Raw genomic sequence first — 25675 nt, forward strand, 5'->3', positions numbered from 1 at the left:
ACAAATCTGTAGCCAGCATTGCTTTATCTGTCAAAATCATTTCAGCATCTGCTGGAACTAGCTGAGGAAAACTTTTGTCTCAAGAACAAAATTTTCCCATTGAATGGTTCGGTTCCCCTTTCACCAACTCCCCCCAGCATCATTACGTCAATGAAACCCAGTTTTACTGTGAAGTTCCTTTTTATTCTCATGTCTAACGTGACATAAAACCTTGTAATTGCCAACTGCTTATTCCAGGCTAACACTTGTAAACTGCTTGTAAATTTGCCTTGAGCAAATTCTAGATCTGAGCAACAAGAGTCTCTCTGTACAGTGCGACATTTTTAATCTGTTCAAACCTGGGGTATAGAGCTGACACATATCATTAAACAGCTGTGGCTTCTACTCCAGGGAAATGGACAACGCATCAAAAATGCCTTTCTCTTTTCATAACAGATTTATTATGTTTATAAAAGGGCTATTTCAAGCATTAGATTTGAGACAGAAATCTAATAATGACTTTAACCTTGCCATCCTTTTTCAAAGAACTGGTACTTCAGTTGCTCTCCATAAGCACTTAAAAACCTGAACAACTATGTACTGGTTGTTACTAATAGGGCTGCCCTTGCCCTTTTCTGATGGATAGCTGCTATATGTAGTTATCTCCCTCTCGGCTGCTAAACATTCCTGTTGCTTTGTATTTCTCTTATCATGGAGGAAATGGCAATCTTGCAAAGACTTGAGTGCTTGCTGCAAAGTGCTGACTGCCTTTGCTTTTACCTTCTACTAAAGCATTGGGTTGTACCCACATCAACGAATAATATGTTAGACTTTTTTCCCCCATTCTCCAAGAAGTTTAAAACGCAATTGTTACTACTCAGGGAGACCTACCTGTAGTTTGACAATTTCACATTTCAGACTCAGTGACTCCCTGAAGCCATGTCCAAAAGCTCTCACTGATGTGCAGTCATATTGTCGAATATCGCACAGCCCAGCATTCTCCAGATCTGCAATTTCTGGAGCCTGGGCTTCAAAGAGATTAGACAATGAATGTCAGTATATTCACTCATTCTTATGCATCTACATTAAGCAATATATGTATTTCTCTATCCAGCTAAGAAAACTATAAGCAATGAAATCTGGACCTATCTGAAGAAAGTCATTAAAAGAAATATCTTTTATTGTTAAAATGAATCTCAATTTTAAAGCTAAGCTTCTGTCTTCTCTTGGAACTCGAATATTATGGAGAAAATATTCATGTGATAAAAAGACTTTTGAATATGTGTTTTGCTTAGTCATCTTGCATAATAAAACCTAAGTGAAACTCAGGCCCTAGTAATAGAAACTGGAGAGGCTACAGTCCTCCAGTAATTTCTAATGGGATTTTTTTTGTTTAGCAACTAAACAAAAACATCTCAGGTGGAAATTATTTCAGCAAATAAACTGGCTAAGATTAGAACACTCAAAAATAGTTTTTATGAGCAGAACCAATTTATTTGACTTCAAAAGGAACAAAATATTTCATCATTCTCTTGTCTCTTTCTCTATTTGCTTTTAAATAGGTCACTAAAAGAAAAACACCATTGTCAAACAAAATATTAATATATTGTTTCAATATAGTTTTGACTTTTGTAGTACTTTTCCTGTTTGTCCAGGATACCTTGTTACTGAATTTTTACTGTCTTATTCAGTGGAAAAAAACCCCAAACCCAAAACGAAACCAACCTGCCCAACTCTCTTTGTTGTATTTTTTTCTTCACCATCACTTCTGCTCCCACCATATCTAACAGCTTACAGAGATGGAACATCACCAGAGAGAAAAACATCCCACTTACAGTAAATAATCACATAGACTATAAAAAATTAGGGAATGTTTGGATGTGGCAGATCTTCCCTGGAGAAGACAGCATGTGGATACATTGCTAATTTCTTGGGGCAATACTCTGGATTGCAAACCCACTGAGTGGTAAATTTTTTAAATCTGACATACTAGAAACTAAGCCCATGTTTTGCCCTTCGGAAACAAGAACGCCGAATAGAAAACAATTATGTCTGTATTAAAATGGAACTTGCTGGATAATGAACTGGGCTACTGTAGGGGACCCTTGTTGGCATAAAAAAGCAGGAGAGAAAAGCCAGTAAAATAAATGCATATTGCAGAAACACTGAGAGCATTAAGTAAATCTCATTTTTCTAACCCACTTACCAGACAGTATGCTGCAGTCATATGAGCTGTAGCCTTGAAAACATGCACAGCCCCATTCTGTACATTCCCCATTACCACTGCAGAGACTGGGACATTTTAATGCTGTAAGTAGGCTCTCAACTGACCCTTCAAGTTCCTGTTGGTTGTAATTTATTTCTTCTAAAACCCTTTTCTCACATTCATTCTCTAGAAGAGCTAAGGAAGCTTCTGCCCAAGTGAGGTCATCTTTAAGCAGCAAATCTTTAACACACATATTCATTGCATCCTCTATTCGCCGGCCAAGAAGGCCACCGCAAAATCTTCCTATACTGGAATTAGCTATTGCCTGCTGGCATAGTAGCAAAGCGCTAGGCTCTGTGAGGCCAGAGGGTGTGGGCCAAGACGGGAGAAACTTCTGGTTTGTGTCAGTGGCATAGTCCTCTGGAAAAAAATAACTATATCCCTCTAAGTCTGTTTGGCTAAGACTTTGGAATAGAAATACCGGATGGTATTCATAATAGTTTTGGCGCTTTCCCCTACTTGTAACAGGTTGACTTTTGTCAAGATGACTACTGTAATGGTGAGAAATTCTTCTAACGCCTGAGCTTGAAGTTCCTTCTCTTTTTACACCTGTATTTCCCACTGAGGCTGCAGAGACATGTGTGTTTACTTGTGATGTTTTATGAAGATTGGTTTGATTATCCTCCCTCTGCAGAAGTGTAGATGAATCCATTTCATGTGCAGATGAACGTTTCTTTAAGCCTCTGACAAGACTGATGGGCCCAAGATACTCAGCAGTGACATCCAGTCCTGGTATCAAAGAAAGAAATCTACCATTTTCACTTTCTTTACAAGACAGAGAAAGTTCTGACTGCGAAACTGTCTCTAGTTTATTCACTGATCTATATAGTCCAGCGTCTTCAAGTGCACAGTCACAAAAGACCATTTTTCTAGAAGATGTTAAAGAAGCAGGTGTCTTGTCAAACAAGCTGTCTCCTGGTGAAATTCTAGAGAAGAAAGAAAAAGATGAAACTGTATCTGACCTATTTTTATTGTTTTAGTAAAACAGTGATATTTGTCTTGGTTTTTGTTATTTCATATTTCATAGATCACAGAATCTGCAGCATACACCTATATTTAAAGGCCAGTTAAATCACAAAACTATGATAGGAACTTATAACTGAAGAACTAAGAATGGATATATTCTTTATACCTTGATACTTTGTTCAAAACTTACTCAAATTAATCTTATCTCTACTATTTAAATACCATTTTGGCACTTCAGCTTCAATTTTCAATTCATTATGGAATATAACAACAGCATGCTAGTATTAACTTAAACACTTAAAAAATTAGATTTTGTTGTTTTTTTTTTAGGTTCTTAAGAACATGAAGGAAAGGTTGATTCAAAAAAATGATGACATTTGATTGAAACAGAAGTATTTTATTACCTCCATTCCTTAATAAAAGAGGAAGGAACATCAGCATGGTTTGGGATTTCCACCCCACTTGTGGTGTGGTAGTCATTCTCTGCACTTCCATCAAAGGTGCCACAGAGTCCCACTGTATGTCTGTAATCTGAACTGGGTGCCCTCAGTGTTATGCTCATTCCCCAGTCACTCACATCAGCACGAACAAAAGCTCCAGAAGAAAACAAAACCTAAAATGAGATTGATGAGATCATCACGAGAAACATTTTTATTTTACCTAATAGAACCAGGTACGTTTGCTGGCAAGAAGCAGTTGGAAAACGACAGGCATACGAAGACATCCCATCAAATTCTTGATCTAGCTATTCTGGATCTGACAAATTTCATTTTCTTCTCACGAAGCCCTGGAAATAAAACCCTTACACCTCTTAACCTTAGCAAGCAGCTAGGTGGTGCATTATAGGTCCATAAATTTCTTCCACCATTAGCAGGTATCCTGTGGAAGGTCAGTGGCTACAAAACCACAGAGAATCAAAGATCAGCTGGGCTCCTCACACTTCACATGTTAACATATGGAAAAGGATGATTCTAGTAATATGGATAGACTTTGCCAGCACCTTTCTCAACTTTCTTTTCAGCTACATGATTTGCTGTGTTAGTACTTAATATAGCATCACTTTCTACCTGCAAAGCTGATTCTAAATGTTTGACAAAGCTCAGAATAGTCTCAAATATTTACTATTTTATTTTAGGCAACTTTACAATATCTTGAAAGAAATAATAATAAAAATCCATTGCAAGCTTAAATACTGTTTATAGTATTAATTTGCTGTAGAAATCCAAGTAAGTAATTTAATTTTTCTTGTTCCTAATATCCTTTTAATTTCTCAGTTGCTTAATGTCATCTTCATATTTCATATCTGAAGTCTTCAGATTAAGTGCTTCGGATAAAAGTTAAATATTTAAAATACTTTTATAGTAATAGCCAAACCCAAGTTGTAAAGTGTATCTGTTTTTATGGCTTGCCTTCCAGACCAACAGTGACAAAGAGCAGCTGAGGGCTTCATTTTAACATTCTGCTTCATTTGAAGTTCAGTGGAGTCCTACAACTAGTCTATCTACAAAACAAAAGCTACAGAAAATTATAAAAGTAAATGTGAACGTTTTAACTGAGGGCCACATTACCGAGAAAGACCATTTACACTTCTTATTCTGTGTATGTCATTTGGCATAATTCATTATCTGCATGCATAGCCTTCCTAGGTGACACTGGCATGAGTGAAACAGAGCAAACAGATACCATTTTGGAAAATCAGGGTTTCTAAATAAGTGCATATTGTATCTGAAAACTGCACTTTCATCATAAGGGTTGTATTCTGTGGTTGACAACGTGGTTCCAGAAATGTATGCATGTCAACACATCCTAGCTTTCAGGACATCATCTTTCACTTATGAGCAAAAAACACTAGCCAAAAGACTATGATTGTAAAATAAACATTATGCTATTGCTTAGTTGCAGGAAATGAAAAATGTTTTGGTTCTGAAGTTAGTGTGAATGGGTTAAAATAACTGTAGAGATAACCACTACATCCACAAGCAATTATTTACTACTTACTGTTACTTTCCTTCCCAGGTAGGATTCAGTGATTCTAACATTGCTTCCTGTTGTGTCTCTAGTTATTACAGATAAGTGCGGCTGTGTCTCATGTAGCTGACCACTGCACATGTCAAACGCAATTATATCACTTCCTTCTTTGGCAACAAAGCCACAGTTGCAGGATGCTGGGTAGTGAAGACTTCCACAGTCCCACTGGCGAACATGAACTTCAAAATCTCTAGACGTGCTCTTGTAGAGAACAAATGTTCCCTTTTTAAAATTGTCATAGGACCTGGAATTAAAAGAATAGCATGTGATATCAGTTTGACTATAAAATGATGGTATAACATGTCAGCAACTTCATCTTATAACAGACTTCTAATATTTGGTGAACTTTGATAGTGCAACTTATTTTGCTGCATCAGAAAACCCAAACAATTCAGCCACCAAACTAACACATAACTTTGTTCTGAACAAACACCATCACAGCTTCCTCTGTGCAGCTCTAAATCAAAAAAAATAAACCTGTTTACAGCAGAAAAATAAGGAATAAAAGAATGATAATGAGTATATGTAGACAATGGTTGTGAATGGAAACCACTGCCATTCTGTTTAGGGTTTTTTTTAACAGTGCTTATGACAGGGAACTGGAGGGTACTTCTCAATCTTTGTGTTTCTACAGCTGTACACCTATGCAGCAAGAGCAGTAAGATACATAGCAGTGTGCATCGGGGGGACAGCTGCTGAAAACCATATAAACACCCTTTGCAAAACAATTTAGAAAGTCACATGCTTTTAAAAAGGTCTGTTTTAATAAGACAGAGATGGGGAGCCCTTCTTCACAAAGATCTGAAAATTATTTAAGATGAAAACCATAGATAGAATCCCATGAATAAGGACTTAATTTTTTTTTTCTTAGGGTTAGGCACCTGTTCCCTGAAGCAAGGTTAAAATAGCCAGTTTAATGATTCAGTGTTGAGAAGGAGGCCAAGGGAATAAAGAAAAAAATCACAGCTTTTGCTACAAGTTAACAGCCTCTTAGCTATAAAGGGCATTTGACAGTTAATTGCAGAATGGCAATTTGCTTTGTGTATAATAGGCCAGCAGAAAAGCTGCAGATGGCTGCCCTACTGGGACTGCATAGGATTACTTGTGACTCAACAAGGACAGTTCCTTTAATATATGTTTCCTCAATTTGTAAAATTAAGTAGCAACAGACTTCATCCTTAAAAAGAAAGTTCTTTCCCCTCAGCATTATGCTTCCAGCTGGAGCACATCACAGTAAATCATTTCTTCATAAAGAAGCTTTATCATAATGCACTGATGGTTAAAATGCTCAGTCAGGCCATCCCTAGAACTTCCACTGAAGGAGGAACCACAAGATCATGATAATAATAACAAAGTTACTGGAGTTATTACTAGTCACAGCACTATCAGAGAAGCAATTACAACTTGTTTTTTTTTCCCTTTTGTTATGAATTTCACAGAAGAATGGAGTTGTTGGCTGAACATTCTTATTTTGAGGCCACATATCCTCCTCTTCACCATTCAACTTGAAGAATTACGTTCTCTGCTCAGCAGAAGTACGTAAGTCCCAAGTGTGTATGTTTGTTTTGACATCTTCCATGAATTAGAAACACTCTGAAAGATAGAAGCATACCAAAAACATGCCAGCTTTGGCCAAGGAAGCTGTCTTCACTTTCTGAATTATGTCAGTGATGTGCAAGTTAACAGCAGCGAATAGGTCACTTTCAGTGCCACTAATGAACTCAGCACAGTGTTACACAGACAGCAGATAACTTCTAGCAACTTGATCCTTGCAAAGATTCAGATACTGACACCCGGAAACAGGGAAACTATGCTGTAGATTGGAAGCACTTTTGCACTAAAACAGTTTCGTCTAATCTATCATCTTAGCATTGTTCATATTTAAGAACATTTCTTTCATCGTCAACAGACTGTATAGCAACAACTTCTCTCTTAGCATACTCCTCTAAATAATCCATTTCCTTCACCCTGTTGTCACAAACCCAAAACTTGCATTTAGAAATACAAATATTTCAAACATCATCATAACTAGCATAACTATTCTTATTGCCCAAAAAAAGAATGTAAAATACAGAGTGCAATTACCTTGAATCACGAAAACAGATTGTAAATAAATAAATAAGCAGATAGGTAATAGCTCAAACCCCCCACAAGCCACCTACAAAAAAATGCCAAAACACTTAAAATTTACAGCAGCAATCTAGTGATTACCTTCCATCAAATGTAATTATATGAGGGTCAGTAAATGAGTAGCAGTAGGCAGTGGGTAGGTCCTTTACTCTAATCTTCAAAACAAAGAAGCACATAGTAGCAATGTCAGATTAGGAAATAGACAGACTCAGGCATTTATCTTATGATACTAGTTTACACTCTAATAAATATTATATTAAACTTTTAATCAATCTGAGCTGTTGTGTCAACATTAAACTGTAAATAATAATTCAAACAAAAATGCAGCAATGCAATGAAAATAAAACAATGGGAAATTGACCACTTAGAAATCTTAATGTGAGTCAGCAAGTTGTAACTGGAATAGAAGCTTCATTAACATCAGCCACATTTCTGGGCAGTTTACAGAGCTTAGCATGAAGATTTTCAACCTGTGTGCTTTCTGGAACATAGCCATTCCACAGGAAATTCTCACTGGATATAGGTTTGACTGCAATTCTGGTAATTCTGTCTCCATCCTGCATAAAGTCTGTCACAGCAGTGAAATAAATTACAGCTTGACTACAAATTCCGTTATTGCAGGGCTTCTGGAGAAGATCCACATGACAAGAAGAAAGAGCCAAGTTTAAACCTAACTGCTCTTTACCTGTTTTAATAAAAACACATCATTAGTGAGTTTTCTGCTAAGTAAGTCACATTTTATATACTACTGTTAATGTAGCTACTAACTTATTTACAAATATTTTAATAAATTAAAATAATTACGCATTTTTCTTGTGTTTGGTCATGCAAACCTCCCTCTCTACGTCTTCACACACACACCCAAGAAAATGGTTTTGAATTTTACATTTTGCTAGACAAATGGAAATCATGATAGGCTTCCTAATGTGACACAAAAATGGTTGTTTGCACAGGCAAGGCTCCTCCTGGGGTTCACAGGACTTGGGCTTGAAAAAGTACTACAGAAAATGGTAGTAATAGTAAAAAATGAGGACTTAATGATTGCAGCATATACAACATTTGCAACACAACAGGCTAACAAAATGAACCAAATTATAAACTTTACAAGCATTTGGGCATTCTGTGTACTCAAAGAATATAGGTCCAATATTCATAGCTGCCAAAACCATCTGCTCCCAAGTAGTACATTATGGACACATTCTTCCATATTTTCAGCAGCAGTACATATAGCCTGTGGATATTTTGTTTTAACATTTTTGGTAGTATTTACAATGTAACAGCATCTCCAAAGAACAATATTCGGAAAAAAACACATTAAATATACAAAATGCAAGAAAAATCAGGGTAATACTTACCTTCATCAAAAGTATGTAATGTTAAAGAGATTTTGCAGTCACCTTCAAGCTGGCTAAACTCAGGACAAGGAATAGGAATGCTACTTTCTATTGCCAGTCTGTATTCCTTCCCATTTTCTGATATATCATATGTTTCTGGATGTATCTAGCACAGAAGAAATTGTACTTAAAACACAAGCTTTGATAGTAAACTACAGCACTGCTTATTAACCAGCAAGGAATACAGTATAAAAACCTAAAGAGATGGAATGGCATGGTGCATGGCCTGCTCCATTTCATCAGGCTTTTAGATGGTGTGAAGCACAGCGGCATACTGGGGTAAAGATGAGGACACATACAAAATACAAGAATATTGAAGAGGTGGCAATAAGGGGCATAGATAAGGAAAAGGCAAGAGTAAAGGCTACCTAGGAAGGTAAGGAGCATCACAGAAATGTATTCTTTGTGTAACTTCTGAAAGCTAAAATACAATACAATAAGTTGTATTGTCTGGGAGGAAGGGAAGGGGAAGCTACCTCCAGGCAGCAATGTCCCAAAAGAATTTGGAAGTACCATATTTCTCTTGGTGTTCCTCTCTGTAAACGTACAACACAGTTCACTATAGATGCATAATCAAAAATGCAACTAGAGATCAGTAACAGAGGCCTACAACTGAGTGTTGTACACAGGGTGAAATCCTGAACACAGCCTCTCAGGACAACAAAAGTAATGCATTCACACATTGCACTGTACACTACATATTTACACTTACACGAGATAAATCTGGGCCATGATCCTTCAGAAACATAAGCTCAGGCTTAATTTTATGATGGGCAAATCCTTAAGTCAACAGGTTCATGCCAAACATGCAATGACATGCAGTATATCTTTCTGGGATTTGGGCCCATTCCTAGCCAGCAAATGGGTCCCTATAGCTATATTCACAGCAGGAATTAAAATTAGTTTGGAGCTTGGCCTCTAAGTGGCATGGCACAGCTCATGTCCCAGTTTTCGTCTCCAAGCCCAGATGAGATCATCCTCACCCTTCCCTTACTCCCATGGACAGATGGAAGGGGCCCTGGCCTGGGTTATCCTGTGAACCACGTGCTGGGAGAGCCTGCTGGCATAATCCAAAGTCATGCCAGAAAAACCAGGAGCAGTTAAACATAATGGATAACAGTGTACCAGGGCTCAGATCTGATTTCTGCTGGAAATCAAGTCTTTCACTTATGTATGTGAGCTGCCAATTCAGCTTTCCTGCGCCTTGATGAGCACAGAGACAACTCTGACTCTTCTGCTTTTTGACAAATTTAGGTTCACTATAACCAACAACATATGCTCTTAATTTACAGTTAATACCTACTGAGTGCCTTCTACTCAGAGGACTGACTGCTGTAGCAATACTCAGATTCCCACTAAGTAAAACATTTTCTGTCAAAATTACCTTAATGCCAGCAAAAAATTCCTTGCTCTCGACAGAAGAACTTTGAATAGCTGGCTTCTCCACAAAAAAAGCAGAACTGCTACAGTACACCTGTAGGGCGAAATCAGCATAACAGAATACATTTTTGGTATGAAATGGACATGTGAAGACAAAACCCAGCCATCATGGGTCAGGTTGATAGATTCATGAGGCCCAGTCATCTGTTTCTACCAAAAGTTACCCATTGCCAACAGTGCTGCTTAAGGAAAACATAGATCAAGACCTTTGCCTCGCATGTTTATGACTGTGCCTTTACTTTTGAATGTCACCAAACTAACACTGTCAGGCAGCTATTCAAGTAGTCTCCAAAGGATTTTTGAGGATTAGCAATTGCTATTGTTGTCCATAGCCCATGCAAGCAGTCTGGCTTTGGCTTGAACATACATGCATGCCACCATGTGCTTTTCTGTGTTTTTATCTGGCCAAGAAAAATTAACCTGTATTTTGGTATATTGAGGTAGAGCTTATAGATTTTCCAATGCTTAAGTTTCTCAAGCCCAGGTCTTGATTCTGCTGTCACACAAAGTAATGCAGGTATTCCCATGGCTTTTGGTGCCAGAGATAAAACCATTTAAATCCAATCCTAGAGACAAAACCATCAAGCAGCAGTGCATTATTGAGTCAGAGTAAAGAAATCTATCTAATGAATCAACAGCACAGCTTCTCACAACCTCTGGCTCTTACAGCCTCTCGGATGCAGCTGCATGCAAAGATCCTCTTTATAGTATCACAGAAAATCACAGTACAGAATGAATAAGATGTAACTTTAATATTTATCCCCTAGATGCACACTGTACTGTCCTGAGACAAACAGTCTCAAAACATTAACGGCAGTAATAATTACTGATATGTTCTATGGTATTTCCACATTCACATGGGCACTGTTGATATAAGCAACAACTAGAGGCAGTATGTGCCTGTCAAGAAAAATTATACAGGAAGGTGCTGGAACTCTCTCTAGCAACTGTTAGCGTCTACTGAGACATATTCACAAAGACACAAAGAGATAATAATTTCATTTTAACATACTCTGTCTCCCAGTCTGACGTTTATCCCATCTAGCTCTAGAAGTGAGAAGCCATGAAACGTTGTTTCATGTTTCAGTTCTTCTTTGATACCTTCAGGAGAAAGTCTTGACCAAGTTATAGTGAATCCAACTGAGCTGTTTGCAGAAGGAATGCCAAAGGTACACCTTAGATAAATGCTGCCTTTGATCAGTTCTGCTACAACTTCAGGAATGGCTGGTAGTGGTGGTGACACAGCTGAAGATAATGAAGGAGCCATGTTACCTGGTCAAACAGAAGTGTGGTTTGTGCTTTTTATTCTTTGCAAAAGCAGTACTGGATGAAATGACACACTGACATATATTTTGCCATATTTACCAAATAATATTTAAAAATTTATTTGCAAAATAATATTTACCTTTTTCATATGGGGGAATATTACATAGTTTCTTAGAGAATCAGAAAATGGGTAAATTCCTTGTATTAATTATTAAAAGCAGAAAAAACTCTTTATCAGTCTTTGATTACATTATAGCCAATAGGGAGGTGCTGAAGAGTAGGGAAACAAAAAAACCCAAACCAAAGCAAGCAAGAACAACCATGCAAATAAAAAGTCCCGCCAAGGCAATAAAATACAATTCATTATTTTACCTGACAGGAGAGAGTAGCCTGCAAAGAAATGTGTCTGACAGAAGAGTATCTTTATTTATGAAGAAAGGAGGGGGGCTGGGGGGAAGAAGTGGGAAACAGGAAAACCAAAAAGGGCTATGTAAAAAGGAACAGATTCAGCAACAGTATGATCTGTAGATTCGTCTTATACCTGACACCCAAAGAATCGAGGTAATCTGTAAACCAGCATTTTTTAAATTCTTTTAAACACTCTATTCTGCACATTATGCTGAGAAATTACATTTGTAAACCAAGGTCTGAAATTACCTCCAAACTGCTCATTTTGCAACAGACTGAGCAATACTGTTGAGAACACAAACATGTTTTTATTCAAGACAAAATATGACAAAGTGTTGACATTATTGTGTCACAGATGCACTGAAAATCTTGAAAATCAAAAGAAAATACTCACTGCTACAGGCGCCTTGAATTTCCCTTCCCTCAGGATCACAGGTCTGTGGCTTTGCATCTGAAATAACTATAAATTGCTCTTAAATTGTATATTCGCATGCATACAGAGTATGTACACCAATCCTCTTAAATTAGTGCCCTGTGTTAAAAATACACCAAATATCACAAAGCGCTAATTGAAGTTGAAACTAGCAGAACAGGAGCAATCTTGTAATTGGATCCATACACAATTACCACAGCAGTCACAACAAAGCCTTGTGTTGGTAACCACAAGTAGATAAGCTACACCTGGGAGGAAGGGTACAGAATATTCCACCACCTTCACATCTTTTACTGCAGATGTACCCAGACAGTATTTATAGATGTTGTTAGTGAATAAAAAAGAATTAAATTATTCTGTTGAATATATATTTTATCTCCCCAAATCCACAATCTGAATGCTCATTCATTAACTGTAGCTCTGGACAGCAAAATACAGTCCAAACCTTCCTTGAAAAAAATCATCTTTCGTACATGTGCCTAAAAAAAAGTGCTTGTTCATTGCTATTGTTTGGTACTTTGAATGTTATAAAACAAACAAAAAATCAAGTGGAACTTTTATTAAACATTAAAACACCAATGCATTCTTACCAGGAGTAGAAAGAGATTAGCCACCCCATTGAAATTAAGTCCAAAGGGCATCAGCAACACTGAAAAGCCCATTTACCAAAAAGAACGAAGAGCAGATTTTGATGTTCCACTCAAGTGTTACAATGCTTGAATTCCTTAGCATATAGAGACTGAAAATTTGCATCAGGTGTTTACAGCTACCAAGTGTTACAGAGAAAACACAGTACACATGGTAACCTATATGTAAAAAGCAGCATGACAGTACAATGAACTTCTTATGAAAACATCATTCTAAAAGAGAGCTTTTAAACTCAAAATGCATTTCAGATTTACAGTATTCAGCAGAGCCAGACCAGTTATGTTTCTTGCCTCCTTTGTTTTGAAGCAGTAAAAATTTGCCAGCTCGCTGCCTGTTTTTTATACCCTCTTTCTCTTCATGAGCCATCACCCAAACTAAATGCAAGGTCTGGCAGTGCAGGCGTTCTTCACTGCTTCAGTCAATGGCATGCTGAAATGTTCAATTTCTGGCCTTTTTTTTTACTGTCAATAAAACCTTGCAGAATGCCTCAGCAATAGGATCTAAAGGTATACTGATGGACCGATAAAGCACCAGAAAGCCCACTGATAGTTTTGCTATTAAGCTTTTGAAAGCAGTTGGTAATACAGAATACGACTTAGAGCAATACAGTATATGATGCATAGAAATATTGCTAGTATTTTCACAAGGATATGTTATACAAGCTGATAAGAATTTCCTAATCCACTTATTTGTCACTGCTTCACAGCATTTATAACTGTGAGGATTTAACCATGCCATCCTTTAGTTATCTAAAACATGTGGCATGGATAATGAACTATGGAAGTTTTGAGCTGTCAACACCAATACACTTGCAGCACAAAGGTCCAAGACAAAGCAAGAAATTGCAAAAGGAGTCAAGTTCTTTCCGACAGTACTAATAAACTGTGCGTCAGTAGAGCATTTCTGTGTTGAATTTTCTTCTAGCAACAATCGATATGCTCTCCAGAAAGATGAGTTACAGTAAAAAAAAATACTTCTAATGGTGCTAAGCAATAATTGATCTAAATAGAGTTTGGTCAAGTTACTAAACAATATTTACTCTGACACGCAATTGTACACATATTCAGTAATGGGTATTTGCAAAGTATGAGTGCCATTGTAGATACTCTGAATTTCGACTTCTAGATGCATCTTATATTGCCACCTCATATAGAAAATTTCAACGGTTAAGTTTGCGGGTTTGAACAATACCAGAATACTAAATGTAAGTTAGAAAGGGGTGGTGTAAACCCATCTAACCATACTGAGTAACTTTTCTTTTGTATCAGTATTAGAAATAAGGATTGCAAGAAATTTTAACATATCTAAGTATTTCTAGATGTTTCTGTTCAGCCAAATACCAGAGAAACACACCTACACATAAACACATACACTTTGCTGAGTTACAGCACGCATTTTCTCACCTTTTGCACAATACCCCATGCATCCTTGGGTGGGCTGCAGTAAGTAAACAAAGAAATCTCCACAGTTCCTCACACTGACAGGGATTCGGAAAAGACAGCAATCTTTTGAAGTGCTGAAGAAAAACTGCCATGTAGCACAAGCTGTTAAGTGTTTGATCTCACCGGGTTGAGGCATGGATTCTGACTCCCTCAGAGATAACCAGACAGGGGCTTGAGTACCGCAGTGATTCATCTTCAGCACCAGAGAAAAACATCAGAAAATGGTTAATGCTTTATCAAACTGCAGTTGTGCTTTAATGAGAGGTGCATATATATCCATTTAATTTCCTGCATGAGCTTTTAGGAAAGTTTAGACAGTATAACTGAGGGGTTGATTACTTTCCTTCTCCAAGTTAAATACAAATACACACAAAAGAGACTTAAGTCCTTCTCCAAGTCTAATGAATTTGCGTTTTTAAAGACAGACTATAATTCACTATCTGAAGACCTTAACCAAGAGCCACACCTGAGTATCTTGCCCCAAAAACCTAACAGCTGTGCTATGGCTTAGTGACTTACTCCACAACCATTAACCTATAGAAAGTGTGTGAATGCCACCGGAGCACAGCAAATATGGGGTAGATCAACTAAAAGTTCTAAAGCTGACGTATTTCATTTGCCCTTTGCCACGGACTGAAGGCTCAGATAACCTGCTGGATTTCTTCTAAGAGATGTGGCCAGCTGATGCAAGGTTACTGACTTTCAGCCCTCACCAAAAATGCAAGACACCTGATAAGCCCTGTCTGTCTTTCAATTCTTCACCTTTAGAAACAGATATGCCTGTAGCACCCCCCTGTAACAATTTTGTACAGGCTTTGTAGCAACCCTAAATCCTTTGGTGTTTACAAAGCAATAGGCTCCACAAGGTCTGTGGTTCAGATGCTGATTGAACAGGTGATTTAAGAGGGCTGCTGTTCCCCCTTTTGAGAACAAAAGCCTTGTTCAATGTTTCTCCTCATGGATGAGATGTGTGCTGTGGAATAATCTTCACCCCTCACACTGCAGGTGGCTATGTGAGGTCTTCAGGTCAAGTAAGCTGACATGCTGGTCACAACTTAACAGTAGTATCACTTGGGGTAACTGTAGCGTAAATCTGATTTAGCAAATACAAGAGTTTACCAGTGAAATAGAGAAAATGAATCCTGAGAAAAGGAGACAAAGGAGGAATCTGGTTCATGGGTTATCAGAATGAGTTAAAGATCACCTCCTGTCTTTCACGTGCTGCAGAAACCAAACTGAAGAGAAATACCTAGAAAGACACAGTGTGTTAAAGCCAGCATCTGGCAAATATTTACATGAAAACTAAATCTGAAATTGTGAGATTTGGAGGACCCTTATACATTGCCTTAAATATTTTCTTTCACCTGATAGTAAAACAAAGTCTCAGATCCTCTTGTGTTTAGATCTCGTGGTCTAAAGAGTAACTGCAGACTCATTAAGCAATTACTTATCTCAAAAGAATACTTTTCTTTCTTAATCTAGAATATCTGAGCCTATCATCCATCCAGCAAATAGAAATAATGAGAAATAGGCAGAAATAGGATGGATTGTTTAACAGGGTCTAAATCTCTGACAAGGATTAAATATAGCTACAATAAAAGTTCTCCTAAAGGGAAGGAAAGGAGGAAACTTCCGAAACAAGACATCCATTTTAGTTTGGTTTTAATATTTTGACTTTGAGATTTCAAAATAGATGTCTGGTTTCTGTCAACAGATGCAAAGAAGCAGATGCCAATGCATACATTTCATTTGCTAAGTAAGTTTTGAATTCAGCTCTTTCCAACTGTAATTATATGGGCACCTCTATGTTAGCATGGTAGCCTATTTTTAACAAATATTTACTATTGACTGACTGAGAACTTTGGTCAGGTTTCTATAACTTTCCTGGATGATCTGAGCAGGTATTTTGCTAGTTTAACCTCTGTTCTGCAAAACACACTGGTTCTTCCCCTGGTTTATCACACTCATTCTCTGCATAAAAGTATCCTTTTTGAGAAAATCCAATGATTTAGTTAATCTGTTTGTATTAAATCTAAGTGAAAGGAATTCCTTCAGGAATAATTTTTTTCCTAGGTTTTTGCAGTATAAAAGCCTGGATAACAGTAGCCTCCGTAACACGTCCCTCTGAGTCCTTTGGTCAGCTGCACATTAAAGGTACTTCATGGCTTTATACTAATGTAAAGATTTAATAAAATACATAATTTAAAAAAAGAGGGGCTGCTATAAACTCAATTTTATTAATATGTTTTAACTGGTTAGTATTCCTTTTAAAGCATTTTATTGTTGAGCTTTTCTTTTCTTTCTGTTTTTTAAAGAAACTGTGACCAGGCAACTTCAATTAATGAGAAAAATCATGGGTAAAATATTCTAATTATATTTTTATAGGTTTTTTTGGTGTTTTTTTAAGAAAGAAATGTTTTAAAATAGGAAACTACAAAGATTTATCATCTTATAATATAACCATACAGAGGTGTTGGTATGCTCCAAAATAAAGCACTACAAGACTACAAGTCTAAAGTATTAAATATTTCAAGTAATTTTTGAATCTTAGGGGACTTGCAGAAGACAAGGCAATTAATCTTCAGTTAGCTCTGATAGTCAAAGTTATTTTAGAAATAATCTCTTCTAATATGATCACTTTAAAAACTCCACAATTACTGGTTTCATGCGGCTGCAGGTGTTTACACACCTTTCACTGGCCTTCCTAACAGACTGACCATCACACAGTTGCAGCTTTAGAATGTGATATCCCTGCTACACTACCACTGAGAACATCTTTAGCAAGGACTACAAATGGCAGGTTTTGAGTGTCTAAAGGGAATGTAATTTATCATCCTCTGCTGTTGCCCTTTCAATATAGAATTTTCAGTGGTAAGACTTAATTGTCCAGTTAATACATTTTATTATATGCAAGTATTCAGAGAGAACAGATACTCTGTATTCCTGTACATAAGTCTTCACAACCATCTTCTTTTTTTGTATGTATCCTACTGGAAAATTCTCACAAATAAATATATATTTTTCATAATCAAATGAGTTGTAACAATACCTCCACACACTTGGTCGGCATCTCAGCAGGCTTATCAAATATCATAAAGCGGTACCATCCTGGTGTTAAGGAATGGTCACATATTAAATCCTGAATAGCTGACTGCTGGAGGTGAGATGAATCAAAATCAATGCTTCGGTAAGGGCTCTGCAGAATCTGATGCCCACCAGGAGAGCATTCAAGAGCTGTGGAGCAAGAGTAAGCGGAGTGTCAAGGTGGAATGCCTAACAAGTGTGTTAGAAAAGGTAAGTATTTGTAATGGCAAAACAAGGACATTGTGCAATATGATGTAAAGCTACTTTTACTGAAAAACACATTCCAGCCTTAGTAACAACAACAAATAGGTATGTTGGCACCTAAAAAATTTAACAGAATTCATCATGTGATAACTTTCCCTCTTTTAGCTTGACAATAAATGCAAACTAATAATCACGTTAGCCATTTACCCTAGATGTAAAAATGGTGTAAGGGAATATGTTTACACTTTCTTTCCTAATTTTGACTTTCTAGTTCCACTGATGTTTATGAAATCTAATAACCTGAATAAAAACGGGGTGTCAGATACATGAGAGAATCAGAATCTTACCTCAAGAGGAGTAAGGATTATCAAAAGGTCTTATGGAAACAGGATAGTATTTTACAGAGTTTCTATGCATGCAATGAAGAATTCTTTCAGACGTATGAGAGGTAGTTCATACAGTTTGTATGTATACATATGCATCTCAGCAGAAGTGTGTGCTGAAATGGGCAGATACTTAGCTACACATTTTAAGTCATTTTGCATAACTGGCATGCTAAATTTTAACAATGTAAATACAACTGACAGACATATTTTTGGACATCTAAGAGACCTTGTGGGCTCAAGACAAAATTCTTTAAAGTTACTGATAGATACAATGAAGGATGAGAATCTGAACAGCTCTTTACAACAGTTTGTTTTAAAGGCAAACTTGTTCAAAAATAAAGCAGAATGCCAGAATTTCTGAGTCTGATCTGGCAGCTGAGTTGATTCTTGTCAAAGCCAGTGACAATAAAGGTTCCGGCTAATGGCATATTTGCATGCAACATACTGAATAGCCATTCTTGCTGAGGAATGTGTTTGGAAAATTAAAGTAGGGGAAAATAAAGTAAGAGGATGTTTATAAATAAATGATGTTTAAAATTACACCTATTTATTAACCTTGCTTTTAAAAATGGATACCAACTGATGCTGACTGTGAAAGGAATTTCAGGTTATATTGAATGATACAGTTAATTCTTGCCTCTACTGTGCTACTAATGAATTAAAAAAAAATGCAGCTATAAAAAAATCTCTATAATTTTATGTTTTTAATATTAACACTCAGATCTTCAATTTTCACTCCCAAGTTTTTCTGTCTTTGTCCCATATTTTGCATGGTGTAATTGTGTCACTGATTACAAACACATTTGGGTTCTAATCATGCAATAATGAACTATCTTCCACATTTTTCATGTCATTGTCCATTACTATACCACATTATAACCACAATTATACAACATTTTCAAAGCCAGGTAATTCCCTTCCTTTAAATGGCGAAGATGCCCCAGTGAAAGAGTGAACTTAATCTCTTTCAAGCACAGTATGAGAATCCTATAGTCTTTCAAAAACTGAAGAGTTAATCTGATACGGCTTTAGGTTACCCAGGCAGGTAACAATAGCTCTATATTCTATCCTCTAAGGGCCCAGGGAAGTCAATGTGATTGACTGTGCCACCACTGTGCTTCTAAGATGCTGGCAGTAGCCTGTAGGCTATTTGTGTCCACACAATTTGACCTTATCAAGAGTTTATCCTTCATCGGAATTTGAAGAAAAGCCCTTGAAGAACCACAGGTCAGTCATGTGTGTTATTGTAATGTTTTCCAAGCAAGCTACAGCACAGCAGTTTATGAACCATGGTGAAAGTTTCTTCCTGTCTTCTGTATTTTACTGGGAAATTCTCCCTTTCATACAGCACTCTCATTAGTTTTCTTTCCTGTAACTGAATCACTCCTGATACAATTAATATCCGTTACCTCTTCCATTAATAAATCAAGTTAAACATGAGACAAGTCTTTATTTTCTTTTCCTCCACAGTTTAATTAGATCATTGTTTGATAGATCTTTAAAACAGCTGACTGTACTCACTTGTAATAGGGTCATAAATCCTACTAAAGATCAAATTATATGTTTCTTATTATTATGCACATCACTTTAAAATGTCACCCAGCTCTTTGTGTATTCTTTCTTCTTTTTTAGTTGTATGCTAATATTTCCATAGTTAATGCTAGGAAATCTCATGTTGCTTAACACTGGTTAATTTTTTTCTTTCTTTTCTTTCCTTTTCTTTCTCATTCTGCAAAACAACTGAAAATAGCTGTCTTCATCAATAATAAAAATTAAATTATTTTATTACACATCCAAGTGTAACTGATGTGCTGTCTGGCAACAGCAGAAACAAGTAAAACTATCGTAAATATCATTAAGGACATATAGACGAGAAATCACTGCTGTGTTGTGTGTGGAAGAAGTTGCCCCTGCAGATCCCTACTCAAATCAAAGGCATTTAAGAAGAATGTTGGCTAAATTTTCCACTGACATCATGATTTCCTTATTCAGGATGTATAAAAAAATAATTTTTGACATAAGCATTCTTTCAAACTTAATTCTCAATTACAAATACTGATTTTGCTGCAGTGCTCCAGCAAGGCTTCACCTGTGTCTAACACCCAACAACGTTCAGCCCATGTCAAGGGCTGACAAAATAATAAGGAACTGAAAACACGGTCTGATGACTTGAAAGCACTAAGGAAGCTTACCCACAGGGCAAGCTTACCTACCAGCTCTGCGTGGGGTGGAGAACATTAAAGTACAGCAAGATGTATGTGCTACTGCTGACTCAACTTCACCCACAATCACAAAATGTTCTAACATTTTCTGACACAAAATGGAAAAGTCATGTTAGTTGCAACTGAATTTATCATTTAAGCATGATTATTCTTGATGGAAATCTTTCCATATATATGGGAATATTCTTTTTAATTATTTCTTTTCAGACCTTTAAATGTATTAGTGATTTAATAGCTTTAATTTTAAATATTTCCTTTAGAATAATGGAGTTCTAATTATAAAATATACAAATAAGTACTTAAGAATTAAGGCCATGGCATTCAGCTTACATTGTAGATTGTGCACCAGTGGTTTAACTTATCCTAGAGACAACACGTGCAATAGAGTCTGAGGAGACTTGTTTCTAGAAAGTCAAACTCTCCCATTTTTTTTGGAGGTCCAGATGCTACATACTGTCTGCTGAACAAGCAATCTGTCTTGGGAAAATCACAGCTGTTTCCCTAGAATTTGAGTTTACTTATCACATTCTGTGCTTTCCACAAACACCCTGTGTACTGCATATGGCTCTCTACTGTTCTTTAACTGAGGTCTCTGCATGCCAAGAAGAATTTCATTCCATATTTGCTTTTTCCTGACTGTCTTCAGGATTAATACAGTGAGCTTTGCCTGGATCCATCCCAGACCTACTTGGTCCTGCCAGATACTGAGAAATGTGACCCTAAGCTGCAAAGGAATTCAACTTTTGCAACATCTTAAGTACAAGGATAGCATTGTGCTGGTGGATGAGCCTTTTGGGAGAGATACACTGAAAACTCTGCCAACACATTGGGGTTTGTACCATTACTGCCACAAGCTGAGTCAGGTAATAGGTACCCTCAACATCACACATTAACCAAAAGAGGTTCTTGAAATCAACACAGGAGCTCACTTTCCACAAAGAGATAATTAAGTGGCTCCTGATGTTTGCCTCTGAGGCACTCGGGTGGAAAATGAGTTCCAGAAAGGAAGGACTTTTCAATTCCCTGTTCACATGTCTATTCCAATCCATATGTAGAGAGGGGCTGATGACTTTCCACCTGTCCATAATGTTTCCAGCATTATGGAGCAGTCAGGGACTAAGGACTGCTGAGTGCCAACCAGAGCAGAGACAGGAAAAGGAGCCACTCAGGTAGTGCAAGCATGGCACAGGCAGAGTGGCAGGACTGGCAACTCAGTACCTCAGGCACAAATAGCTTACTGGTTTCTATCTCCTGCTGCCCAAAGGTGTGGGTCTGGCAAATGACTACAGACAAACAAAATAATGCCGTTAGTAAGTGCCCACTTAGACCTTTAACATGCTTTTTCTTGCATTTATTGATTGTAAAGGATGCATTGTATCAATATCCCAAGACAGAAATCAGAACAAGGACTGCATTTAACAAAAGGGCTTAGATGTATCTGTGGATTTAAATGCTTCCAAAGTACTAGAATAAAGAGTTCAGCTTTTGGAAGAAGTTATCCTGCAATAATTACTTCAGGTAACACTTTTAAAGCAAAATGTAAAAATGACTGTAACTAGTTACCCGAAAGATAGTGCTTGCTTGGACAAGACATATACAAGATCATGATCATAACATGACCACAAATGTAGCAATGACAGCACTGCAATGCAATAAGTATATGAATACTCCTGCACACAGAACAACGAAGAAAACAGAATCAAAATAACCTTACTTGAACGGGTGTTAAAACACTTTTGAACCACCCACGTCCTCAGCCTAAGGGGTATTTTGTAAAGGTAGTAAAGAGTTGTGCAGCTTCTGGAAAAAGTAAAATCTATGCTCGTAGCTGTCAATGTAATGCACTACAGTATCTACCCTTTATGAGGGTCTTCTCTCAGAAACCTGAAATACAGACACGGATTTTGCACAGGTCGTGCACAGCACTTCAGAGGTCCCAGGTACGGCTGTGCGTGCTCCAGCACACGGGGAACGGACAGCAAGCACGAGAGAGTGGGAGCATTCACAGTCCTGCCCTTCGGTGTTCTCAGGTAGGTTACCCTGCAGGTGCACTGTGACAATGACAATTCCTACTCTGTCAGTTCATAAAGTTAAGCCTCCTCCACTGAAACTCGTTACACGTTACTACGGGCCCTGGACACAAGCCATGTGCGGGCGCCGGCTGGGGCCTGACCCGGCCGCTGCCCGGAGCTGCCTCAGCACCGGCGGGGCTGCGGGCAGGCGCTGTCCTTCCCGAGCCACCGCCCACACCTCCCTCGCCCGCTGCCCCGCTCGCTGCCTGCTGCCGCTTACCTCTGCGGCGGGGCCGCGCCGCCGCCAGGCACCCCAGCACTGCGGCGCACAGCCACAGGCGGCGGGCGGCGGCGGACACCCCCGGCATGGCCCCGCCGCGCCGGGCGGACAGACGGACGTGCTGCTGCCTGTCCCGCGGCGCCTCCGCGCTCCTCTGGAGGCTCCGTGCGCCCACCCCGCGCCTAAGTGCAGCCCCTCCCGCGGGGGTCGCGGCGGGCCCGGCCCTACGCCCGCCTCCCCGCCGGCCCGGCCCCGCCGGGGGTCGTGGTGAGGTGTCCGCGGCCGCGCACGGGGTGGGGAGCCTGGGTCCTGTGAGCCGGGGCGGCCTCTGTCCGGGTGCACACTGGAGAAGGTTTTGAGCAAGAAAAGAGACGGAACACTCTGTGATTCTTGTCGGAGGGGTTGTAAAGGTGCTTTTCTATATTCCTGACAGACCCAGAGCTGGTTGGCTTCATGAAGCAGCAATCTCTTTCTGTCCTCCAGCCCCTAGCCGTGCCTATTTACTAATGTGCAGTAAAATGCTGGAAAATAGCCTGTTTAAAATTTTTGGTGAGGCACAGGGTGCCCACAGAAGCTGTGGCTGCCCCATCCCTGGCAGTGTTCAAGACCAGGTTGGATGGGGTTTGGAGCAACCTGGTCTAGTGGAAGGTGTCCCTGCCCATGGCAGGGGGTTGGAACTGGATGAGTTTTAAGGCCTCTTCTCACCCCAACCACTCTATGATTCTATACACCTTTGGTCATTTACATAGATCACCAGAAGTGGTTTATACGTTTGCTTTGGTAACAATCAGTTTGCTGTGTTTGACACTGCTAATGCAGAATGAGTTTAGCAAACATTGAGCAGTTTCAAGCATGCAAGGTTCAAGGCTGCCTCTTTTGAAATGTCCAGCAGAGGACAAAGAGGACAAATCTCAGCATTTAAGATTTGGTAATGCTACCATTTTTCTTTGTAGGCCTGAGACTGTGCAGGCACTGACCTACTTTGCACACACCAAGGTGTACAGCAGTCCACAGAAATGTTTCACAGTCTCCGTAGCGTTTGTGGACCTAAATCAAGCAAATAAATGTTGATGACACTAAAGCACAGCTTACTGCCATCCACTGAACACCTCCAAGGGTAAAACATTCAGGACTGCTTCCTGGAGGTACTGCCCTGTGTGGCTCGCTTTCCCTGCAGAAGGAGATACCAGGACCTGGGGTAGAAGCAGAGGCACAGCAGTGTCATGTGAGTAACCTGCGTCCTCTTTTGCTCACATCCCCTGAGCCTCTTCATTGCAAGAAGCAGTTCAGCTCCGTGATGGCAGTGGGTCTCTGAAAGGAGTCGTTGGCACAGCCTGAGTTGAATTCAGTCTTGAACTCTGTTAGTTCCCCAAAGCAGGCACTTTTCTCCTAAGAATTTAAGGAAATTTTAAGGATGAGTTTTCTTAATTGTTTATTCAACTATCAGGATTATTTGTTACCAGATGTGACCAATTTTTATCCTGAAAAGCTGCATGCATCTGAAATTAATTTGGGGTTTGTTTTATTTTTTCCAAAACTGCATGTTTATAAAAAGGACAAAAGGACAGAAAGAGGCATTTTACAAAACAAATTACAAAATAAGGACCTAGAGAGAAAGAAAGGTGAGAAGCTGTGACAAAATTTAAACACTGAGCTACTTCTTTGACCCCTGCTAGTCATGATGGAGTGGTATTTATGGGAGGATTAACACCTTTCATCATGGATCATGCAGGAGCCTGAAAGAGGTGGCAATAACGGCTGCTGGAGCAGAGATACCTTTCATCTTTTCTGCGCTGGTTTTGCTCTACCAGCTCCCTCTGCTACTATCAGCCTTGTAGCCTCTTACAGCAACAGCCGAGCAGGAACATATTGTGGTTAAAAGAGCTGACAGATTGCCAAAAGCAGTACTCAGTGCTCACAGCCACAGAGTTGTGTCAGTGACAGTGAATTTGTGAAAAATGAAAGTAATTCTAGGGCAGCCTCATGCTTATAATAGAAACATAGGCCAATCCAGAAGGCTGTGATTTCAGAAAGTTTTAGACAGTTTTACATAGAATCAGAATCAACTAGGCTGGAGAAGACCTTTAAAATCAAAATAGTTTTGATTAAGTAAATCACAGGTTATGTATAATTGGTTTTCACTACTGAAAACACCTCCTTCACGGTGGAATATGAAGTCAAACTACAATTGTGTATGTGCATATTATTAAGTAGCAGGATATTTGGGAGGAAAACCCATGAAGGAAGAATTTAAGGTTCAATAAATGATTCTGTAGTCCAAGTCATTACTGTTGTGAACAGTTCAAAGTTTGACTAAAAACACCACACAATGGTATCAATGTTAGGGAGCATTTAGACATTGAAGCGCTGTGCAGTGTTTTCCAGAGTGGATTTTATGAATAATAGTGAATAAAGACAGCTCTAAGGTTGGTTTTAATTTTTTTTCCGAGGCTAATTTCCTGTTTAGTAATCTCAGTCTGTTCAGTAAAGCTTTCAAATACACGTCCAATTTAAGATGCACTCTTAAGCTTTGTCTATGAATGAATTAAATTATTTTTTAAATGAATTGAAGTGCAGAGTTGAAGTGCTTTTGCTGACTCAGGACTGACTTATTAGAGAGGGAAGAGCACAGTGATAAATTGGAAAAAACAGATGTGTTGGATGACAAGAAGCAGGGACTTGGGCAATGCTGAAAATACTGCAGAAGTTTAGCAATTCAGATAAAAAAGAAGGTGGCTGTGCTGATGCTAAGTCCTTTGCCTGGTGCTGCAGCTAGATTGTTGTGGTTTAATGGTTATCTACATAAGTTCATGCTGTGGAGCTCAGGCGTGTGTGCATGCATAACAGGAATGCTAGAAAAAATGTGACAGAGAAAAAAGGGAATCTTATAAACACAGCCAGCATAGCAGCTCCTGCTTCATCTGTTACTTCTGTCGTCAGCATGCTAGTGTGATCTCTGTATAGTGCACCATATATAATGAACTTAATATATATGAAATACTTGACTTATACATATGTTATCTCAAATTGCATTTGGGGGAACAGTCCAGAGTGGGCAGCAGGCAAGTGGATAGAAGGCTGTTTACA

At 38.5% G+C, this 25675-nt stretch overlaps 1 protein-coding gene across 1 annotated transcript in view; it reads right to left on the reverse strand.

The window, feature by feature from the left end:
• VWDE (von Willebrand factor D and EGF domains) overlaps positions 1 to 25675 on the reverse strand; it is a 50301-nt gene that overhangs the window by 16309 nt on the left and 8317 nt on the right. Inside the window, exons 3-15 of the mRNA XM_013130018.3 lie at positions 23570 to 23635; positions 22589 to 22931; positions 17450 to 17634; positions 14362 to 14593; positions 11216 to 11475; positions 10148 to 10237; positions 8725 to 8869; positions 7840 to 8054; positions 7451 to 7524; positions 5210 to 5483; positions 3616 to 3824; positions 2186 to 3171; positions 871 to 1007 (exon numbers count right to left, since the gene is read on the reverse strand). Of these exons, the coding sequence (XP_012985472.3) occupies positions 871 to 1007; positions 2186 to 3171; positions 3616 to 3824; positions 5210 to 5483; positions 7451 to 7524; positions 7840 to 8054; positions 8725 to 8869; positions 10148 to 10237; positions 11216 to 11475; positions 14362 to 14593; positions 17450 to 17634; positions 22589 to 22931; positions 23570 to 23635 (3216 nt within the window). The remainder of the gene's footprint in view (positions 1 to 870; positions 1008 to 2185; positions 3172 to 3615; positions 3825 to 5209; positions 5484 to 7450; positions 7525 to 7839; positions 8055 to 8724; positions 8870 to 10147; positions 10238 to 11215; positions 11476 to 14361; positions 14594 to 17449; positions 17635 to 22588; positions 22932 to 23569; positions 23636 to 25675) is intronic.

Source organism: Melopsittacus undulatus, chromosome 1 (assembly GCF_012275295.1).
Source record: "Melopsittacus undulatus isolate bMelUnd1 chromosome 1, bMelUnd1.mat.Z, whole genome shotgun sequence".
NCBI classification, from domain to species: Eukaryota; Metazoa; Chordata; class Aves; order Psittaciformes; family Psittaculidae; genus Melopsittacus; species Melopsittacus undulatus.